The sequence below is a fragment of the Fukomys damarensis genome, unplaced genomic scaffold, assembly GCF_012274545.1.
Source record: "Fukomys damarensis isolate Sample0158 unplaced genomic scaffold, DMR_v1.0_HiC HiC_scaffold_27, whole genome shotgun sequence".
In the NCBI taxonomy this organism is placed as follows: Eukaryota; Metazoa; Chordata; class Mammalia; order Rodentia; family Bathyergidae; genus Fukomys; species Fukomys damarensis.
This window is the reverse complement of record NW_022900939.1, coordinates 25883076-25901217: the sequence shown is the minus strand read 5'-3', so window position 1 is coordinate 25901217 and position 18142 is coordinate 25883076. Positions and strand designations below refer to the sequence as shown.

The following is an 18142-nucleotide window of genomic DNA, read 5'->3' as shown; positions in this document are numbered from 1 at the left end:
CAGCGCTGGCCTGCGGAGGCGGCGGCGTGTGTGGTCCTGTTTTTGGACAGCTTTCAACTCTGGGGGAAAAAAACATTTGTCTCAAGGTAGGAAAAAAGGGGGGTGGGGGGGAGGAGTTGAAAAAAATAGTAAAGTACAGACTGGAACCCATGTTTGCAAAGTAGATTAATGTTTCCTCGCGGGTGGGGAGTTTTTAAATGGAATTATTCTGGAGGAAGCCTGCATTTTGCAGGCAGAAAAAAAAAGTCTAAAGAACAAGGGTTGGAAGGGAGTGCCCCGGGGAACTCTCAGAGGAGGAGTCTATGGTCTTTCATTCAAGTTCCTCAGTTTTGGGTGGTGGTGTTTATTTTAAAAAGGGAGCTTAAATTTAAAGTAGGGTCCCCCCAATAGAAACATTTCGCATTCTTTTGGTGTTACAGTCCCAGCTCCTTTCTGTTCTTGGTTCTGGTATTTTTGAAAAGTAACCAATCCTGTTTGGAAATATTTTACCCCTTTAAACACTGTTTTGGTCATTTCTTTCAAGAGGGTGGGATAGAAAGATGGGAGAAGTTAGTGCAGATGTTTCAGACCAAAAATAACTGCAGCTCTCCTAGTGAAAACTGCCCAAGACAACTTGGAAACTGAAGTTATACGCATAATTGCTTCATTGATCCCTTTCAGGATACTGCTGGAGACTAACTTTGGAGAATATTTTGTTATTCTTACAGTGTTTTCCAAGCCTATGGTGGAGTATTTAGTTGAGAGTGACGATTATAATACAAGTAATTAAGACCAGAGAACATTCTTTAAGTAGCTCGACAATTAGTACAAAAGTGTTCTTTGGATTGAATCCATTCGGTAATTTCCCTCAGTGCAGGGCTTCATTATTATCATAGGTAGATGAAAGGGTTTTATTGAGCATCTATTGTGCCCCTAGCAACAAGTTTACTGAGCACCAATGTTGTCCTCACACTCTGGTAGGTACTGCAAAGGGCTGTAAAGCACGTGAGATGCTACACAGGTTCATGAACTTGAAACTACTAGAGTTCAGAGCACTTGAACCAAATTTGGGTTCCCAGTCAAAATGGGCCTTGAAGGTTAAATAGAGAAAAAGAGCTTCCAGACTAGGGAAACCCAGAGAGAGGAGGAAGGAGGATGTTCTAGTAGGGGACCGACACCAGCAGCAATAGCTGAGCAGAACAGAGGCTTCAGTTTGCTGCCTGGCTTGTCATGGGGCCTAGGGGAACAATAACTTGAGGATGACAGGGCTGGGCTTTGGAGCTGTGCAGGTTCATCCTTATGTTTCCATTGTCAGTCAATGATGGGATTTAAACAAGGTTAAGGAGAGATACATAATGACGATTTTTCTTAACATTGCATATTTCTATCTAGAAATGTACTTGTGCATTACTGTGTGTAACTCATTTCAAGACTCTGGGAGACAGAGAAATGTGCTTAGTAGCAATCTTGGAGAGCTCCAGTTGGTTTAGTAAAATTTTTGCCTGAGACAGACCACTTCTGAGTTCCTTTTGTTTTCCTCCTTGTGGTACTCAGGGCTTCACAGATACTAAACAAGTGCCCTACCCTGACCTGTATCCCCACTCCAGCCTCCTGAGATCTTCAGCATTGGTGATTTCTGCATGGCTCCCTCATTCTTAACCCAAACACCAACTTATTCAGCAACTGCCATGTTCCAGGCACTTAAAAAGTAGCTATTATCTTTATTTTTATAACATAGCTTAAGTAATATTTTGCATAGAGTAATTGTGGTCTTATTTTACAAGTGAGAAACTGTGGTCATCTACAGGTCTCTGCCTGCCTGGCATGTTGATGACCTGTCACTTGATCTCCTGTTACTTTGACCTTGATCTGTCATTCATTCATTCATTCTTCCCCTGTGGAAGCAGTAAGTTTCATAAATGCAGGTGCAGCCAACCAGAGAGGCTGCCACGCAATTTGATTGTTAATTTTCAATTCAGAGTAGGGGGAACCCATATGGAGATCTTATTTATGATACAGTGAGCTTAGGGTTTCTGTCAGTAGTTGGTAGACTTGTGTACACATTCCCTTTGGGGAGTTTAGAATTCCCTGCTTTCCTAGACAGAAGTGGAAATCAGTGAATTAAAATGAATAACAGCTCCAACTTGGGATCCGTTTTGTGCTTCTGTCTCTTGGATTAATTCTTCATCGCTGTCAACAAAGAACTGTGTTATGTCTCTGAAAAGAGGTTGTAGAGGTTCTAAGAAGTAGCAGGTGCCTACAAACGTAAACTAGAGTAGAGGCTGCATATAATTCTCTGGTTAGAAAGCATAGGGAAGAAAAGTAAAATTTTAAGCAGAGAGGGATGTGGAGGGACAGTTTGGAAAAATGTTGTTCTGTGATTCTGTGGTATTTGATACCTACAATATCCAGTTACCTTTGTACTGATGTGTGTAAGCACACAGTCTGTGTATCTTCCCAGGTACCAAGGTAAAAGGAATCCAGTTGATAGCAGTGTCTTTAACTTGACTTTTAATGTTTTTATCATGCTGAGGAAGTATGGTTTCATAAAGGTTGTTTGAATGCATTAATCTCTACACAGACTAACATAATAGCATATATGATATACACAGGTGAGCAGAGGTGAAAGAACTTTCTGATTCTATCAATGTTTGTGTAATGATTGTCTTTTAAGAAACTTAAATTATATGTCTGATGCCAGCTTGGGCCTTGGGGTTATATTTGCAAGTCTCATGTCAGATGTACCCCACTTGTGAATGGAATGATGAGATTTGAAGAAAAGAGTGATGTTGATGTGCTGGGCATCTGTTGTTGCAGAAAGTAATGGTGGCTGTGGGGGAGACACTAATTGTTACTTAAACATAGTAGCAATCACTGAACACATGTTCGCTGTGCGTGCTCTGTCCCAAATGCCTTAACTGTAGAGAGGGTTAGTGAAAAGCCACAAACCCTGCCTTTGGGGGACCACCACCCATCAGGCACACAAACCCACGTGTGGGTGATTAGCATGCAGGGTGGCCCTGCCAAGATGACAAGGAAGGCAGGGATGCTGCCTTCCAGGAGGCCCCAGGAAGGTGGCCTGAGCCATGCGGGGGTAGGGGTGGTGGTGGGGTGGTAGGTATATGGATGGATATATATAATATCCAAGCACAAGGGACAGCATGGGCAAAGTCTCAGAGGACTGGAGGCTGCCTCCTGCATCCTCACCTCCACTTGGTGAGGAAGAGGAGCCTTGAGGCTGGGAAGGTGGTAGAGTTCTCTCCCAAGTACCAAGGTGTGTGTTTGGTGATTTGTGCTAATGTATTTGGCTTCTGACATACTCCCTGGTGTCAAAAAAGTTTTTATGTCCATCTCAGGATGCAGTAGGAAAAGTACATTTTTAATCTCCTGGTATTTTGTTTAGCTGATGATTTTTTGTTTTGTTTTGTTTGCGACAGAGTCTGCCTATGTGTTATTCCATGCTGGCCCCTAGCTCACTGTGTAGCCCAGGTTGGTCTTGAACTCAGAGTGATCTTCCAGCCTCATTCTGCCATGGTGCTGGGATTAGAATCATGTTCCACCAATCCTGGCTTTGTTTAGCAGTTTTATCCTCCTATCCTCCTTAATATCTGTTTTCCTTCGTATTAACCCCCTGCTAACCCTCTCTCTGACACAAGTTTGTCATCAAGTCTCTCCAGTGACAAGAGTGTTCATTTATCTCTTTGAGCTTTTTGTTTTTTCTTAAAGCTTGCTTTGGCCTCCTTTTCTGCAAAGGGTAACAGCCTTGAAATGAAATCCATATTGCCTTGGTGTTTGGTTATTAACTACTATGAAGGCCTGTGTCAAGCGAGGAGGGAGAGGGAGAGTGATCATATATTTAGAAAGAGAAATAGAAGCATTTTTTAAAATGTGCTTTCTGCACATAAGTATCCTCCCATTTGTGTACCTCAATAGAATTACATCCTTGAATCCCAGGCACTAAGTTGTAGGAGACCTTTGAGGTTTAGCATCTTCCTTCCCCCCGCCATGTTTGACACTGTTGACATTTGGGGCTGGAAATTCTTTGTTGCAGGAGGTTGTCCTGTGTCCTATAGGGTACTTAGCAGCATCTTTGGCTCACTCAACCCATGAGATGCCAGTACCATCCTCCTAAATGTGTTGCTGAAATGTTTGTATTTATTTCCAACTGTCAGGAAGTTGGAGAATGGCACAAAACCACCCCACTTGAGAACTGGTGGTTTAAATAATAACTCCAAGTAGAAGATCTATGCTAGGGCTGGGGATTTAGCTCAGTGGTGCTGCCACCTGCCTGGCAAGCACAAGGTCCCGAGTTCAATCCCTATTACCAACCCCCACCACCACCACCAAAAATGATCCATGATATGTATGTAGAATATTCATGGTGGAGTAGAGCTACACACAGAACTGAGGCTTGAGCTTTGAAAACATCTCCATACCATCCTTCATATTTACTGACCAGAATAAGTCATTTCATTTCATGCTGCTAATTTAAATACTTAATTTTTCCTGAGAATGATGTTGATCATTCACTTTTACTGTGGCTTTTTAGAATGTTTTAATAGAAAACATCATTTTGAAATAACAACTTGCGGGAGCCCCAGGCAGTGCTTTTTCTCTTGGTGGCCCTGGCCTTCTCCAGATGTTTCTGTACCCCCACTGTTCCCGAGATACAGAACAGAGGTGCTAGGGGACACTGATGGGAATTGGCCAGAAAGGGACAGTGGGTTCTGCTGCCCTCCTTGTTAACACCCAATTTCCGCTCCCGTGGGACAGGCTTTGGGGCATTTCACAAACACAGGGAAAGAGAATGAAATGCAGCTCCCTTCTGTTCCCTGCTTTTAAAATAACAGCCTCAGGTGCCGCCAGCACAGGGCAGTTGGATGTCCCTGTGAATCCCCCCACGATACCTCTGTGTTGCCTGCCGGTATTGACCCTTCATAACCTCGGTCTAGGGTGGGGGGTTTTCACACACATGTAACACCTCTTGGAGGTTCCAGAAAATGACAGCTTCCAGATGTATGAGCCGCCTGATGCGTTTGTTTAGATTATGCATCACAGCTGATGCTGAGATTAATGCTGGCTGGAGCGCTATGGGAGATTTGTCTGGTTTCCACAATGCCATGTTTATATTTCATTTGGATTTCTCCCTCAAAGCTGACCTGCCCGTGACCGCCCCCCCCCAACCCTGTCCACTTGAAACTTTCACTTCTCATATTGGAGGATGGAGGGCAACGCAGCTTTACAAAGAAAGGGCTTTTTATGTGGCTGCCTCCCACCTGGTCCACGCCAGGTATCTGCCTTGACTGCCTGCAAAGTACGCTATGCCATTTTCTGCTCAGGGGCTACATTCAACCTTATTTTATTAGGTATCGGGGATTGAACTCCAAACCCTGTGCTTGCCAGGCAGGTGCTGTGCCACTGAGTTACATCCCCAGCCCTGCATTCAACTTTAAAAGTTGTTTTGACTTTTGAAACAAATATGGGAATATTTTAAAATTACTTTTTAGGGGACCAGATTTAATAGAGGCTGTTTTGCACAAACATTTTAAAATATTCTTGGTACCATTTTGATACTCTTTGGGAGGAGAAAAAGTTGAGGGAATTCCAGCTGTGTAAGACATGCTTAAAAGTCACCATATCTGCATGAGTCTGTTATTGTTTCCTGTGCCCCTCACTGGCTCCCTGACCTCTTCTGGTTCCTTCTTTCTTTCTCCTCTGTCTCTTCTGTCCTCCTTCCTTCCACCTACCCATCCACTCATAATCTGCTCCAATGATTTCCTCCCAACTGGGGCTTTGGAGTTACTAGTGTGGAATCTGAAATGGTCCTAAGTCTAATGAACCACAGAAAGAAGGGAGTCAGAAAACATATTATTGCATGCTGGCTGCCCGAGATACTAGAAGCAGTTCTGCCATTTGTACCCTTGGGGTTCTTAGTTTGGTTAGGGTTGGGTCCAAGACCAAACTCTGATGGGATCTTGTCAGCAGAAGATACACTTTTCCTATGAAAGATTCAGGGCCTTTTTATGGACTTTGAGGTAACCTTAGAGTCCATTGACAAGTTCTTTGTATACCAACCCACCAAAGAGTATGAGAAATAAGTCTTGGTTCCCTGATACTGTGGCATATGAAATGGGGAGAACTTTGGTCTTCCAGCATTTTTTACTTTGCCAAGAGAAATACGAGCCATAGCTTTGCCACTGAGGCCCCCTGCTTCAGCAGCCTTTCCGTGCTGCCAAAGCCAGTGGGAATTGGTTAGATGAGTTCACAGAAGACCGATTTCCCTATCCAAGTTCTGGCTGACTCCATAGCCTTAACTGTTCCAGCCTCATGATAGGTCTTGGTTGATGGCCCAGAGAGCCAAGGGTTTTGCTGGGGAAGGCACTTTGCCTGGTCAGGAGGAAGTTCCTTGGAATCTGTTCAGTGGGAACATTCTTTGAATTCGGAGATAAAATCGGGGTCATCAAACTATAAACACGTCTAGTGCTTATTCTTTGCTGACAATCTCTGAATTTGGGTGCTTTATAAAAACTAGATTTTTCTTCCTTAAAAGTTTCCCCTTTACACTACATCGTATAATTTTTTTTTCCTACAGATGTATGTGCCTTTTAACTAGTTTGATGGAAATAATTACCTTCCCAAATAGGAGAGTGCAGTCATGGAGAACTGCTTGAGTGTTGGGTGGGTTTTTGGAGTCTGAGTACAGAAACATGCACCCTTCCTAGGCCCTGCAGGGAGGACTGTACCTGTCGTGTTTTATTTAGGGTTTAGATTTAGAGCATGGTAGAAGAAACAGTTGTCATGTGTTAAGGAAACTGTATCATTTGGTAGGCAGTTAGGTTCCTGCTAATGAATGACAAGTTTGTTGTTGGAGAGATTTATAATGTGGCAGGCAGGACCTTGTTTCTAATCCAGAAACCCAGGTGCAGGTTGCCCCTAATTGTTCAAACTGCGTGGGGTCTCATCAGACCACTGCCTATGAAGGAGAGGTCAGCGAGAAGCCAGTCCTGTACCACAGTGCATGCTTTATTTAGTATTGTAAGGATAAATGAAAAGAAGCAGTAGATTCGTTCAATTTTTCAGACTATAGTTTGCAATTACCGATGAAACAGGTACAAATGTAAGCAGAAGGAACTAGGAAGTGGGCTTTCTTAAGTCACTGCATGATTTTCCCACCTTTAATAGTTGCTTAAGGGCTTCTGGCCCCTGGCTCAGGAATCCTGCCCCCAAATGCCTGATGTGTGTGTTACACAGTGGAGTACTACAGTGTAAACACTGCCCCGTGCCGTGAAGTAAGGTGCATCGTCTCACATCTAAGAAGAGCAGGAGAGTGAGAGGGGCAGGCCCTCAGCTTTGCAGTGAGTTACAGTAGTGGTAGTTAGGTTTTTGGCTGCACAGTGATGATGTGGAACTACAAAACCCAGATAAATGAACAGTTTGGAATAGCAACTGGAATTGGTATGCTGAAGAGATGGAGGTGTGGCTTGGTTAATGTTACCTCATAGAATCCAGATACATTTATAAAATGTTTAGCTGGAATTGGGAGTATAGCTTAGTGGTAGAGCGCTTGCCTGGGATGTGTGAGGCCCTAGATTCAAGCCCCAGCTCCACACTTATACTAATCTTGAACAGAACAGAAGTGGAGTGGGTTGGAAGAAAGCTCTGGTCAGCAGCACCCTCCTGGTTGTCTGTCTTAGTTAAATTGAAAGGTAAGGAGAAACCAGGCCAGAAGACCCCACCTGCCTTCTTTTACACTCTCCTACAGTGTCCAGAGAAAGCCTGCTGGGGTGGCTCACTTCCTGCCTGTACACCCCAGATTTATCACAAGGCTGCTGTGGTGTTTTGTAGCCCGGTGGGGTAGCACAAGATAAGAGTTGGCTCCTGCTTTCTGGATTGAAGTAAGGAATCTGCTAAGGATGACTGGAGGGAGAAAGGAGCCTAGGGGTTTGGGACACCCCCCAGACAGATGGGTTTTACAACGCTGCTGGCAAATTGAAAGAATTTGAATACCTAGACTTTTTTCTGTACATCCACACAACCTGATACCTAGCAGTTCTTAAGTTGGCTAAACTCAGGGTTTTAAAGAAAATGAACACAAATACATTTCATGAGTTAGAAATTAGATTTCAGTTTGAATTTAGGTAATGGTGTAATTAGCTGCACTAATATTATCCTGATTTAAGAAATCCATTCTAAAAGAGTGGTCTGAGAAAACTGCTTTAAGAAATGGCAATAAAAACAGGAACTTTGAAAATGTATTTTGACCCACTATTTTTTTCTTTTTTGAATTCTGCCATCTTCCCCACCCCCACTCCGATTTCCGTTGCTCCTTTAGTCAGAAACCTTCACAAAATAGACACATATCACATGCAGACTTTTTTTAAATAGAGGCTTTCTAAGCAAGAAAAAAAGTTTTTTCCTAACTGCTTATGAAATTATTTCTTTCTGCATGATTTTTCCCCCATGAAATTCACAGTCCCTTAAAATGAGCAAAAACTGATAAATATCATACCATCATTTCAGTCTGTACATGCTCAAGAGGGAAAAATTGCATGTGTTTAATACCTTGCTTGATTACAAACAAAGCTTGCAATTTGAGAGAATTGGGATTAGGGCTAAATATCTATTAACTGCTCTTTCTAGAGATTTGGGGAATAGGATGACCCTTTTTTTTTCCTTTTTTTTTTTTAAATAGGCTACAGTTTCACATGGCTCCCAAAAGAAATCTCTCTCCCTTTTTGTTTCCCACACCAATTGATTTATCATTTTGCTTGCAAGCAGATCCAGAATGTTAGGGCAAGAACACACTCACTTTTTTCTCGTAACTTTTTTGTTGCGGACCGAAACCAGTTGACTTGAATAAATTTTTCTGAGGCCTGAATGTAGCCAGCAACGTGGAAAAATCTTGCCATTCAGGGCCATCTGAATGTACATTTCAGCCACACAGTAAGCCGCATTGGTAGGCACTGGACTGCTAAATACAACCATTTTTCGCAGCAGCGAGTTAGACAGGTGATTAGCATAATTAGCACTGAGCAGCTATACATATGGTAATGCTGAGTGTGTAAATGCCAGCTGCGGTGTAAAATTTATGTCAGGGGTCGGCAGGGCTGTGCGAAAGTATTGTGTTCCAGCTGCAGGTCAGGGCCGCCAGAGCTTACCTCCTTTTCTCTTGTTGGTGAATACGCCAAACAGAAGAGAAAGAAATATAACAGATACAGCTTTGATGGAACAGCCCAGTTCTGTGCAAGAGGGACTGTCCTATAAAATGCACACACACTCAACTCACACACACACACACACACACACACACTCATGCACACTTGTATGAATCCCATTACTTTCTCTACAATTCTATTTACTTCATGCAAGATTCAGATGAGTGGGGTCCCAGAATAAGAGGTTTGTGTAGGTAAGTGAGCCAAATGATTTTCTTGAAGGAAGAATTGCTTAGGGAAGTTCTCAAGAGCTAAAAGTTGTTTTTATTTTTCTCCCTATCTTCTAACCCCCACCCCAACCATTCCCCCTACTACTCTTCTATCTATTTTTCTTCACATTAAATGGTGGTGCTGGGATCTTTCCTGGTCCGGGCTATGTTTGTCCTTCAGAAGACAAAAATATGTAAGCTTTGGACAGGCTTTATCCTTGGGATTCTTCCCAAACTGTTTGACGGGTTTTGGGAAAGGATGAGGTTTTGTTTTGTGTTTTGATTTGTTTTTTCTTATTGGGTTTTTCTCCTGTGGGCAACTAGATTGTTCTCCTTTCCATTTACTATCCCTGTCAGACCCACTGAATTCTTTATAACAATGAGAGTCACATAGGTTTCCTATTTGAATAGCTCACATACTTTGCAATGCTTGATGGGGGAATTTATTGCTACAATGAATTCATACATTCTGCCCTTGAAACGTGTTCTTCTGCCTCCCTCCTCCCCTGCTTTTGCTTGGTGGCTGTAAGAAGTAGTGGTGTTGACAGAATATAGTTCACACCATGCTGACCTTGCGATGAAACTTCCTCACGGCACCAGGGGGTCCTTATGTACTGGCCCGTAATCCAGCTAATCCTGATGGCAACAAAATCATGAAAGTGGTCCCCAGTGATGCGAGTCTCCCTGCACAGATGCAGGGGGGAAGGAACGGTGTAGGAGATAAATCAGGCCAGCACCGTGTCCCCAGAGGCCAGGGCGCTGCCTGCAAAGGTGGGGATTGCATTGTCCCCCTCCCCTTCAAGGCCTGCTGAAGTAGGAGGCCAATGAAAGGAGGCCCCCGCTGGATAACGATGGCAAGAAGACTGTGCAGTGCTGAGAGGTGATGTCAGCCCTGCAGAAGCTGGGAGAAGGGAACTGAGGTTAATGGCATGCAGAAGCCTGAATGCTGTAATGAAGAGCCCGGCAGCAAACACTTGGGTTTTGTTGTTGTTGGGTTGCTTTCTGTTTTTATTTTTTCAGATAAAGATGTTAGACCTCAATAAGAACCCAGACCTTGATAAAAAGATGCCGTCTTGGTTGTTGGGTTCTATTGCTTGGCCCTTCCTGGGTGTCCTTACTTCCTGCAGAATGGTGGGATTGGCTAGTAGCATATGAGATTCAGGTGAGGTCACGGTAGAACCAGGGGTGGTTTACAGCTAGGAAAGCATGTGTTTACAGCTTGGAAGTCATGCTTCTGGCCACAGGAGGTACTTGTCTTGGGTGGGGTTGTGCCCAGCCATCATTGCCGCTGCCCCAAGTTAACCGCTGTGGCAGATGCAGTGTTGTCTTGGGAGCTGATGGCCCTGGGAGCTGCCACAGACAAGTGCTGGGCTGACCTGATTGCTTCCGACAGGGTGAAGGTTGGTCCCGGTAAAGCCACACAGAGGAGACAGCCTGGGGGGTAGGTGGCAGATGGCCCCCAAGCTGCTGGCCTGTGGGGTGGGGGTGGTGACACAGTCACATGGGCACTGCTGAGCTTGGCCCTGGTCCCCAGTGTGGTCCATGGGTGAGTGAGCTGGGTATCAAAGGCAGATATTTGGGCTCTCTGGTTCTAGCATTTCCCATGGCAACTCTCACAGGCCCACTCTCCCAAGAAGAAAACAGCACAGCACGGGAAGCGGCTGTTGGCTTCTTGTGAATACAAGAGGTGGGTGGGGGAGAGTGGTACAACTCACAGCCTGGGAGTTTCCAGCCAATTGCCCAAATTACTGAATCTTCACTTTTCAATATAGAAAATGAGCCAGTCTAATAATTTTGCAGTTACACCCTTGTAGAGATTTGTACTTTTTCGTCCCCACAATAACCAATCCCAACACAGGAGGAAGGACCTGAAGCAGCTGGGGAGGGGGGTCCCTTTTGAGGCTGTGAGATAATTCATGGGATTAATCAAATGCACATGCCAGGCTTGCATATACACAGACCCCATTTTCCTAATTGGACTCTGAGTGGGTACTTTTTCAGGCTGAAAGGGTCATTTGTTTTGACCGATTGACTTTTTGAGGCTTTGGTGGGAATTAATATCTTGTACAGATGACTGCCTGTTCCCAGGACTCAGTACTGAGGCCATTCATTCACTGATGGTTGCACCACAGTCTGAGCGAGTGCCATCCCCTAGTGGTCTCTGCGCTCTGACTTCAGAGGTGCGTGGACAGGAGACATTGTCTTTCCGATCATCTTTATGTGAGTGACAGTAAATTTTGCTAACAAGTTTTGTGTAGATGCCACAGCCATTATACTCTCTGTGAAAGGCTGTGCTAAGAAATGATACCTCAGTGGGTTGGAGTGGTACTGGTCTAGCAGTAGGGCCCCCTTAGTTGAATGCTTTCCCATCAGGGCTGGCTTTTTTTTTTTTCTTTGCAAAGCTATCTTTAGTTTGATTTGGAGGAAGAGGAGCAGAGCTTGATCAAGAAGTTGTTTGCAGAAGTGTTGCTTCATCCTCCTTCTTCAAAGAATCTTATCAGCCTTAGATTTCTATAGAACAAGATGCAGAATGTATAGGTAAAGAGACTTTCCCACTTGTGTTTTCCTTTGTGCCTTCATCTCACTGCTATCTTCAGGACAGGCTCTGAGACGGACCAGAAGAAAAATAGGGCAAAACAAAAAAACAGTTAACCTAGAAGTCTTGTACCTGTTTTCTTAATGCATCCTAAAATTTCTAGCTGTGAGCTCAGTGTAATCTGTATCTGGAAGGAATTTGGCACTCCTAGAGCGCCTGTCTGCCAAACTCAGTTCTCAGATAATTAAAGGTCACTTCTACCTCTTCATTAGTGGGGTGACTGTGGTGGGTAAGTCACCCAAAAGATTTTCCTCTGAAGTAAGGGTGATGATGTGAGTTCTGCAGCAGGTGAGTACTGATAGATAACCCAGGTAAGGGCTCCTGGAAGTTTTACTTTCTTAGTGTCATTTCATCCTTACACCATTCTGTCAGGTTAGTTGTGGCATTTTTGTTCCCATTGTACTGAGAAAGTAGTGAGGTTTGATGGTATCAGGGCTGTGTCCCAGATCTCTCTGCCTCCATGCGGCTCCCTTGTCTCCCATTGTCCAGGAGAGCTGGCCCCAACTGCGTGGAGAAGCAGCATCGATCAGAATATTCCTGAGGAAATAAATGCATTCAAGGACTTTGCACAAGGAAAATAGTCACACAAGTGTGAAAGGTGACTTTGTATCTCAGGGTCTTGTGTCTTCAGAGGCGTTGGTTTTATCAGTAAAGTTGTATTTGGATGATGGAAGAGGGAGATGAAAGAGAACTGAAGAATGTAACAGTTAACTTTGAGCTTGTTTTTACTTTAGATCTCTATATCAAGTAGCTTCACTTTTTTTTTTTCCTTTGGTATTAGGGATTGAACCCAGGGCTTTTGCACTGAATATATTCCCAGTCCCTCTCCCCTTTAAAAAAAATTTTTTTTTTTTTTTTAAATTTTGAGACAGGCTCTAAGTTGCTAACTTATCCAGGCCTGATTCAAACTTTTGATGGTCCTGCCTCAGCCTCCCAGAGAGCGGGAGTATAGGCCTGGACGGGTTAAGAGTTAGCCCTGGGCTGTCATTCTGCCATGATTTTAGGATAAGCTTTTGCTAGGGTAACCAGCAAAAGGCAGGTGAGTCCATGAACTTGCTCTGCCAGAGGTGTTTCTGTTAACTGCAGCTTGTTCCCAAACTCCTTGTGTGAGTACTAAGGTAAGACTGTATGATTGCTGTGCAGTTTTTAGACCTAGCTGTACCAGAGGTGGAACTAAGTCTACACTGCAAGCAGCAAAGGAATGACGAAAGTCTGGCTAACCAGGCTTCAGCTGCACCTTTTTTGTCTCTCCCAGTCGTGAGGCAGACCTTAGGGCTTTGACTTGCTGGTTGCTGTCCTGGAAGAATACTGTCCAGTCACCTTAAATGATAGTTCCTTTTGGGTCTTCCCAGCCATCCTGTTTGATTTAGCCTGCCTTCTTCCACACCACGTAACATGGCCTCTCTCTTTCCTCCATGGCAATTTTCATGGCATTAAAATTAGCTTAATGGTTTGCTATACGTTGCCTGTGCACGTCACTGGCTCCAGTCTGTGAGCGTGGTTCCCACTACTGCATATCCGCAAAGACTTGCTGGACGAATGAATGGTCAGAACGATTACTGATCAAATAAAATGAATGGCAGCTAAACCAGGCGTGGTGGTGCACACCTGTCATCTCAGTATTCCAGGAGACTGAGGCAAGAGGATTACAAGTTCAAGGCCAGTCTAAGATAGTGAGACCCTGTCTCAAAAAAGAAAAAGGGGAAAAAAAAAAGAAGAATGACAGATAAACTTCATTGTAGTTATTAGCTTGTTTTCCTAATACCATCCATATTTGGTTAAACAAAATGAAATGTTCGGTAAGGTAATCATAATATGTAGAAATAAGTTAACGGCAGTCCTTGGGTAGGATACAGTCTAAGAATAGTTGAGAAAGCATTAGAATTATTCAGCAACTTAGTGATAATCTTATCTTCATTGAAATTGATTGTCACTGAGATGAGATATTTGTGTGTTTGTCATTAGAGCTAAGAGATGGAAAAGCAAACAGGTTTTCAGTTCCACAGACATGGCAGATGCACAACTTTATTTTTATTTTTATTTATTTATTTGGTTTTTTTTTTGAGACAGGGATCTCACTACATTGTTGAGACTGACCTGGAACTCACAGCAATCCTCCTGCCTCAGCCTCCCGAGTGCTGGGATTACAGGCGTGTGCCACCACGCCCGGCTCTGCACATCTTTATTAAAATAAGTGTTTAATATATATCATAAAAACATGATGAAATATGTTTGAACATTTTATTTGTTGGAAATAGCATCTTTTCCATAAACTCTTATGATAAAATAGTTGATCCATTGTAAGTTGGTCTGCAAGAGTATTTAAAACATCCTTTGCAGTTTCATTTTGTTGCTTTTATGACCACGCATCTCCTGGTTTGTCTTAGGGCTTGCATAGTCACTCATAGGCCTACTCTGCTGAGGATTGAGGGTAGAATTCTGTCAGTCTCACAGGCCAGCTCCTCCCTGGTACTGGAGCATCGGAGAGTTTGTACTCTGTTTTCTTGTTTGTTAACCTCCTAGTTTTGAATCCCCTGAAGTTTGAATAAAGTAGAAAAGTGATGCCTTGCAGCAGAATGTAAAGTCTGTGCTAAAGTCTGAGGAAGCAGGTAGATTGAGAAATGATTTCTGGATCTCTGGGGCATTAGATGTGATACTGCTAGAAAAAGATGGGTGAGCAAAAGTTGGAATGAGTTCCTTAATAATGTGCAGCTCTAGCTTTTCAGAAGTGATCTCTAGACTGAGAACAGGCTTTTTTTTGCTTCAAACTCGACTTCACCTGACGTAGAGGAAGTGGATTGAATCAAACTCAGTTCACAAATTGGTTGAAAGTTGGCTTTGGGTAACATTCTTGCAAGAGCCGTGCCCTGGGTAGCTTCAGTGGGCCTTTAGGGGGAGAACTGCCAGCTGCATTGTGCAAATGCATCCTCTCTTTCAAGTTGTTCCCCAGAGATTGTTTTGTTTTGTTCTTTGTGTGGGGCAAGGGATGAAACCCAGACCCTTGGGCCTGCTCTGCCACTGAGCCACACTCCCGACCATTCCCCCTTGGTATTTGTCTACACTTTTTAAGAACCCACTCCTGTTTTCCTCTTCCACACTCAAGCACACCTTAGAGCTCCCTAGTCACTTTGGCCTGGGGTGGGGACACCTTCATAGATGGCCCTGTCAGCCTGCAGCTCTACTAGTTTTCCTAAATGAGGACATTATTGGCTTCTTCGCCTACCCCTTTGTTTATAAATTATGCAAAGAGAACTAAACACCCTGCTGTTCTCAGTACTTATTTACTTGCCCAAACCAAATGTTTATGTCCTTGAATACTAAACTTGAAGAATAAGGATTCCTTCTCAGGGGAAAGCTATGATTAGGGAGTTTTTTCTAAACTAGAGCTGGAGGTAAAATTCTGCTTTTCAGTAAACATTCAGCTAACTTATCAGTGACTTCAGGAGCCATTCATACTGGCTGCTTCTGCCCTGGAGTGTGTGCCTGGGGAGGTGGCTCTGGGGTCCTCTTTCTCCATCTGTCTTCCCCAGATGCTACCCAGCACAGGGGGTAGCATTCTGAGTGTGGCTTGGGTCTGGCACAGTAATGGAAAATTAGCCTAGGTCTGAGACTGTAAGATGGAGAGGAAGAGAGAAAGAAAGTTCACATGAAGTGTTGGTGGTGCTATGCCTCCTGGTGGGAGAGCTGGGCTGGTTCTGGGCCGGACTTCACGGCCTCTGATAAAATCGCTTGGGGAGCAAACCTGGCACCTATGTTTTCTGGATACAAGCAGGTGAGTCTTAATAGAAGCAGGTTCTGGAGGCTCCCCATGGTGTCCCTGGCTCGTGAATTTTGTTCTTGTTCTATATGGGCTTTCTCTGTGTGCATCTGACTTATCTTCTTCTGGAAGGTTGTGTGCTGAACACACACACTCACCACCTTTCCTTGTTTCTTTCTCCATGGAGGTAAAACATTTCCTTGGTACCTTTGCCAGATTACTTAGGAGAAGACTGTAAATTGAAACCATTTATCTTGAAATGTACTGCGGGGGCACACTGTTTATACAAGTGAAAGAAATTGTAACAGGGTTATTTGGTCTGGTCGGGGAGGAAAAGGTGTCTCAGTTTTCCTGCCCCTGCCCATGCCCCTCTCCTGCCCCCTTTTGACTAGTGGTCTGTTAGTTTTGCAGCACGCCTCAAGGAGGTGTGCCAAGCCAACAGGTGGGCCAGCTGGCAGGCACAGTAAGTATTTGAATATATTTATCATTCATAAAGTGGCCATTCATAATAAAATGAATGCTACTCCATAAAGATCAATCTGTCCCATGACCTAAGAACCTAAGTTGGTTAGCAAGATAAGAGGGAACATGGATTTGTGGTCAGTTTTGTTGTTTTAATTGAAACTTGCCCATGTTTGTCAGTTGGTGGACGAGTAAGTCGTGAATTAAATTATACTCGCCAGAAGATTGGAGAAGAGGCTATGTTTAATCCTCAACTCATGATACAGACCCCGAAGGAAGAAGGTGCTAATGTACTGACCACAGAAGCGCTCCTACAACACCTGGACTCAGCTCTCCAGGCCAGCAGAGTCCACGTATATATGTACAACAGGTAAGGCCTGCTGTGTCCACTGCTGACGCAGGGCAAGAGTGGCTGCTGATAAGGTTGCCCTGGATGCACCTGGGGTATCAGTTTAAGAAGCTTTCTCATAAAACCTTGTAGAGATCCAGTTCTGGTGGTTGAACCAGGGCCTCGTGTGTTAGGCCAGTGCTCTGCTTTTTTCTTTTCCTTTATGGGCCCATCTTGGTTTGTCTTTGAGCTTTGATAGCAAAGCCAAATACCTTTCACAGAAGGGCACTGAGAGACAAATGGCAGAGTTCTGCAAGGAGGCCCAGAGGTAAATTCTAGAAACCTGCCTTGGTTGAAGACAGCCCTACCTTAGGATACCAATAAGAGAGGGCAGTTTGTAAGGAATTTTTTATTTTGATTTTTCTTTTTGGAATTCCTATCTCTGCTCTATCCAGATTTTACTCTTTTCAACTTAAGGTTATCTCTTTCAACACATTCAGAAAAGCATAGGTTTAAATAACATTCCTCTAAAGATAATAAAACTTAGAATTTGTTCTCGATCCATGTCTTTAATGTCCTTTCCATAAGACAAGAATGGGAGAAACTGTAAAATGGGAGTTCCATCTACCTGGCCTGTTGTTTATAGCGTTTGTGTTTAAGAGCAGCACAATTTTTTTTCCTAAATGCTAAAGACATTCTCCACCAATAAAAAGGCCAAAGATTTCCCCACCTGAGTATATGTCAATATGTTATAAACTTCACTTATTTAGTTGCCATTTATCTTGAATTTGTGATAATTCTGCTGGGCTGCCTGAAGTTGTTTAATGTATGTAGAAAGCAGATTAATGGTGTAAACAAGATTATTGGGAGAACACTTAAGAAAACAAGACTTTTCAAGTACTTTGGTAGCATTAATTTACATAAACACCCCACATGTTAATTACATGTGAGTATTATCTATTCATTAAAGCAAGCTTGCTGGGTCTCCACTTGGCAAAAGTTCTGCTCGTTTTGACAGATGCTTAAAAGTGATCGAAATTGCAATTCTTTTTATATGTTCTATCGTTCTCATTTAGCAGTAATTTCCTTTATTACAATGAGAAATCTTTGTTTCTGCTTTTCATTCCAATAGGCAATGGAAATTGGAACATTTGTGTTATAAATCAGGAGAACTTATCACAGAAACAGGTTACATGGATCAGGTATATTTTCTTGTATACAAAAAAGTCTCAAATTCTCAAATTTTACCATACTATTATGCATGCCTAATGCATGGTTTGTTTCTTTTTTCAATTTGACAGATAATAGAATATCTTTACCCTTGTTTAATTATTACACCTCTGGACTGCTTCTGGGAAGGGGCAAAATTACAGTCTGGAACAGCATACCTCCTGTAAGTATGATCTGTGTCTCCCAGTGTCTGCTAAATTCTAGGACTCAGTGTTTCTGATGTTGCTTATTTATTCTATTTCAGTTTGGAACAAAATAAAAAACCATTGAAATTCCATGTGCATTTTTTGAAAGACTAGGTGGAAGAGAAGGGTTCAGAATTTTTCCCTCTTTTCCAAAAAAAAAAAAAAAAAAAAAAAAACTGTA

General features: G+C 43.2%; 1 protein-coding gene across 2 annotated transcripts in view; it reads left to right on the top strand.

Moving 5' to 3' along the window:
• The window catches only part of Ptch1 (patched 1), a 55750-nt gene that overhangs the window by 3021 nt on the left and 34587 nt on the right, over positions 1-18142 (top strand). For both annotated transcript variants that reach the window (XM_010636143.1, XM_010636144.2), the window contains 3 exons: positions 16399-16588; positions 17679-17748; positions 17848-17939. In XM_010636143.1, the coding sequence (XP_010634445.1) occupies positions 16458-16588; positions 17679-17748; positions 17848-17939 (293 nt within the window). In that variant the 5' untranslated portion in view covers positions 16399-16457. The remainder of the gene's footprint in view (positions 1-16398; positions 16589-17678; positions 17749-17847; positions 17940-18142) is intronic.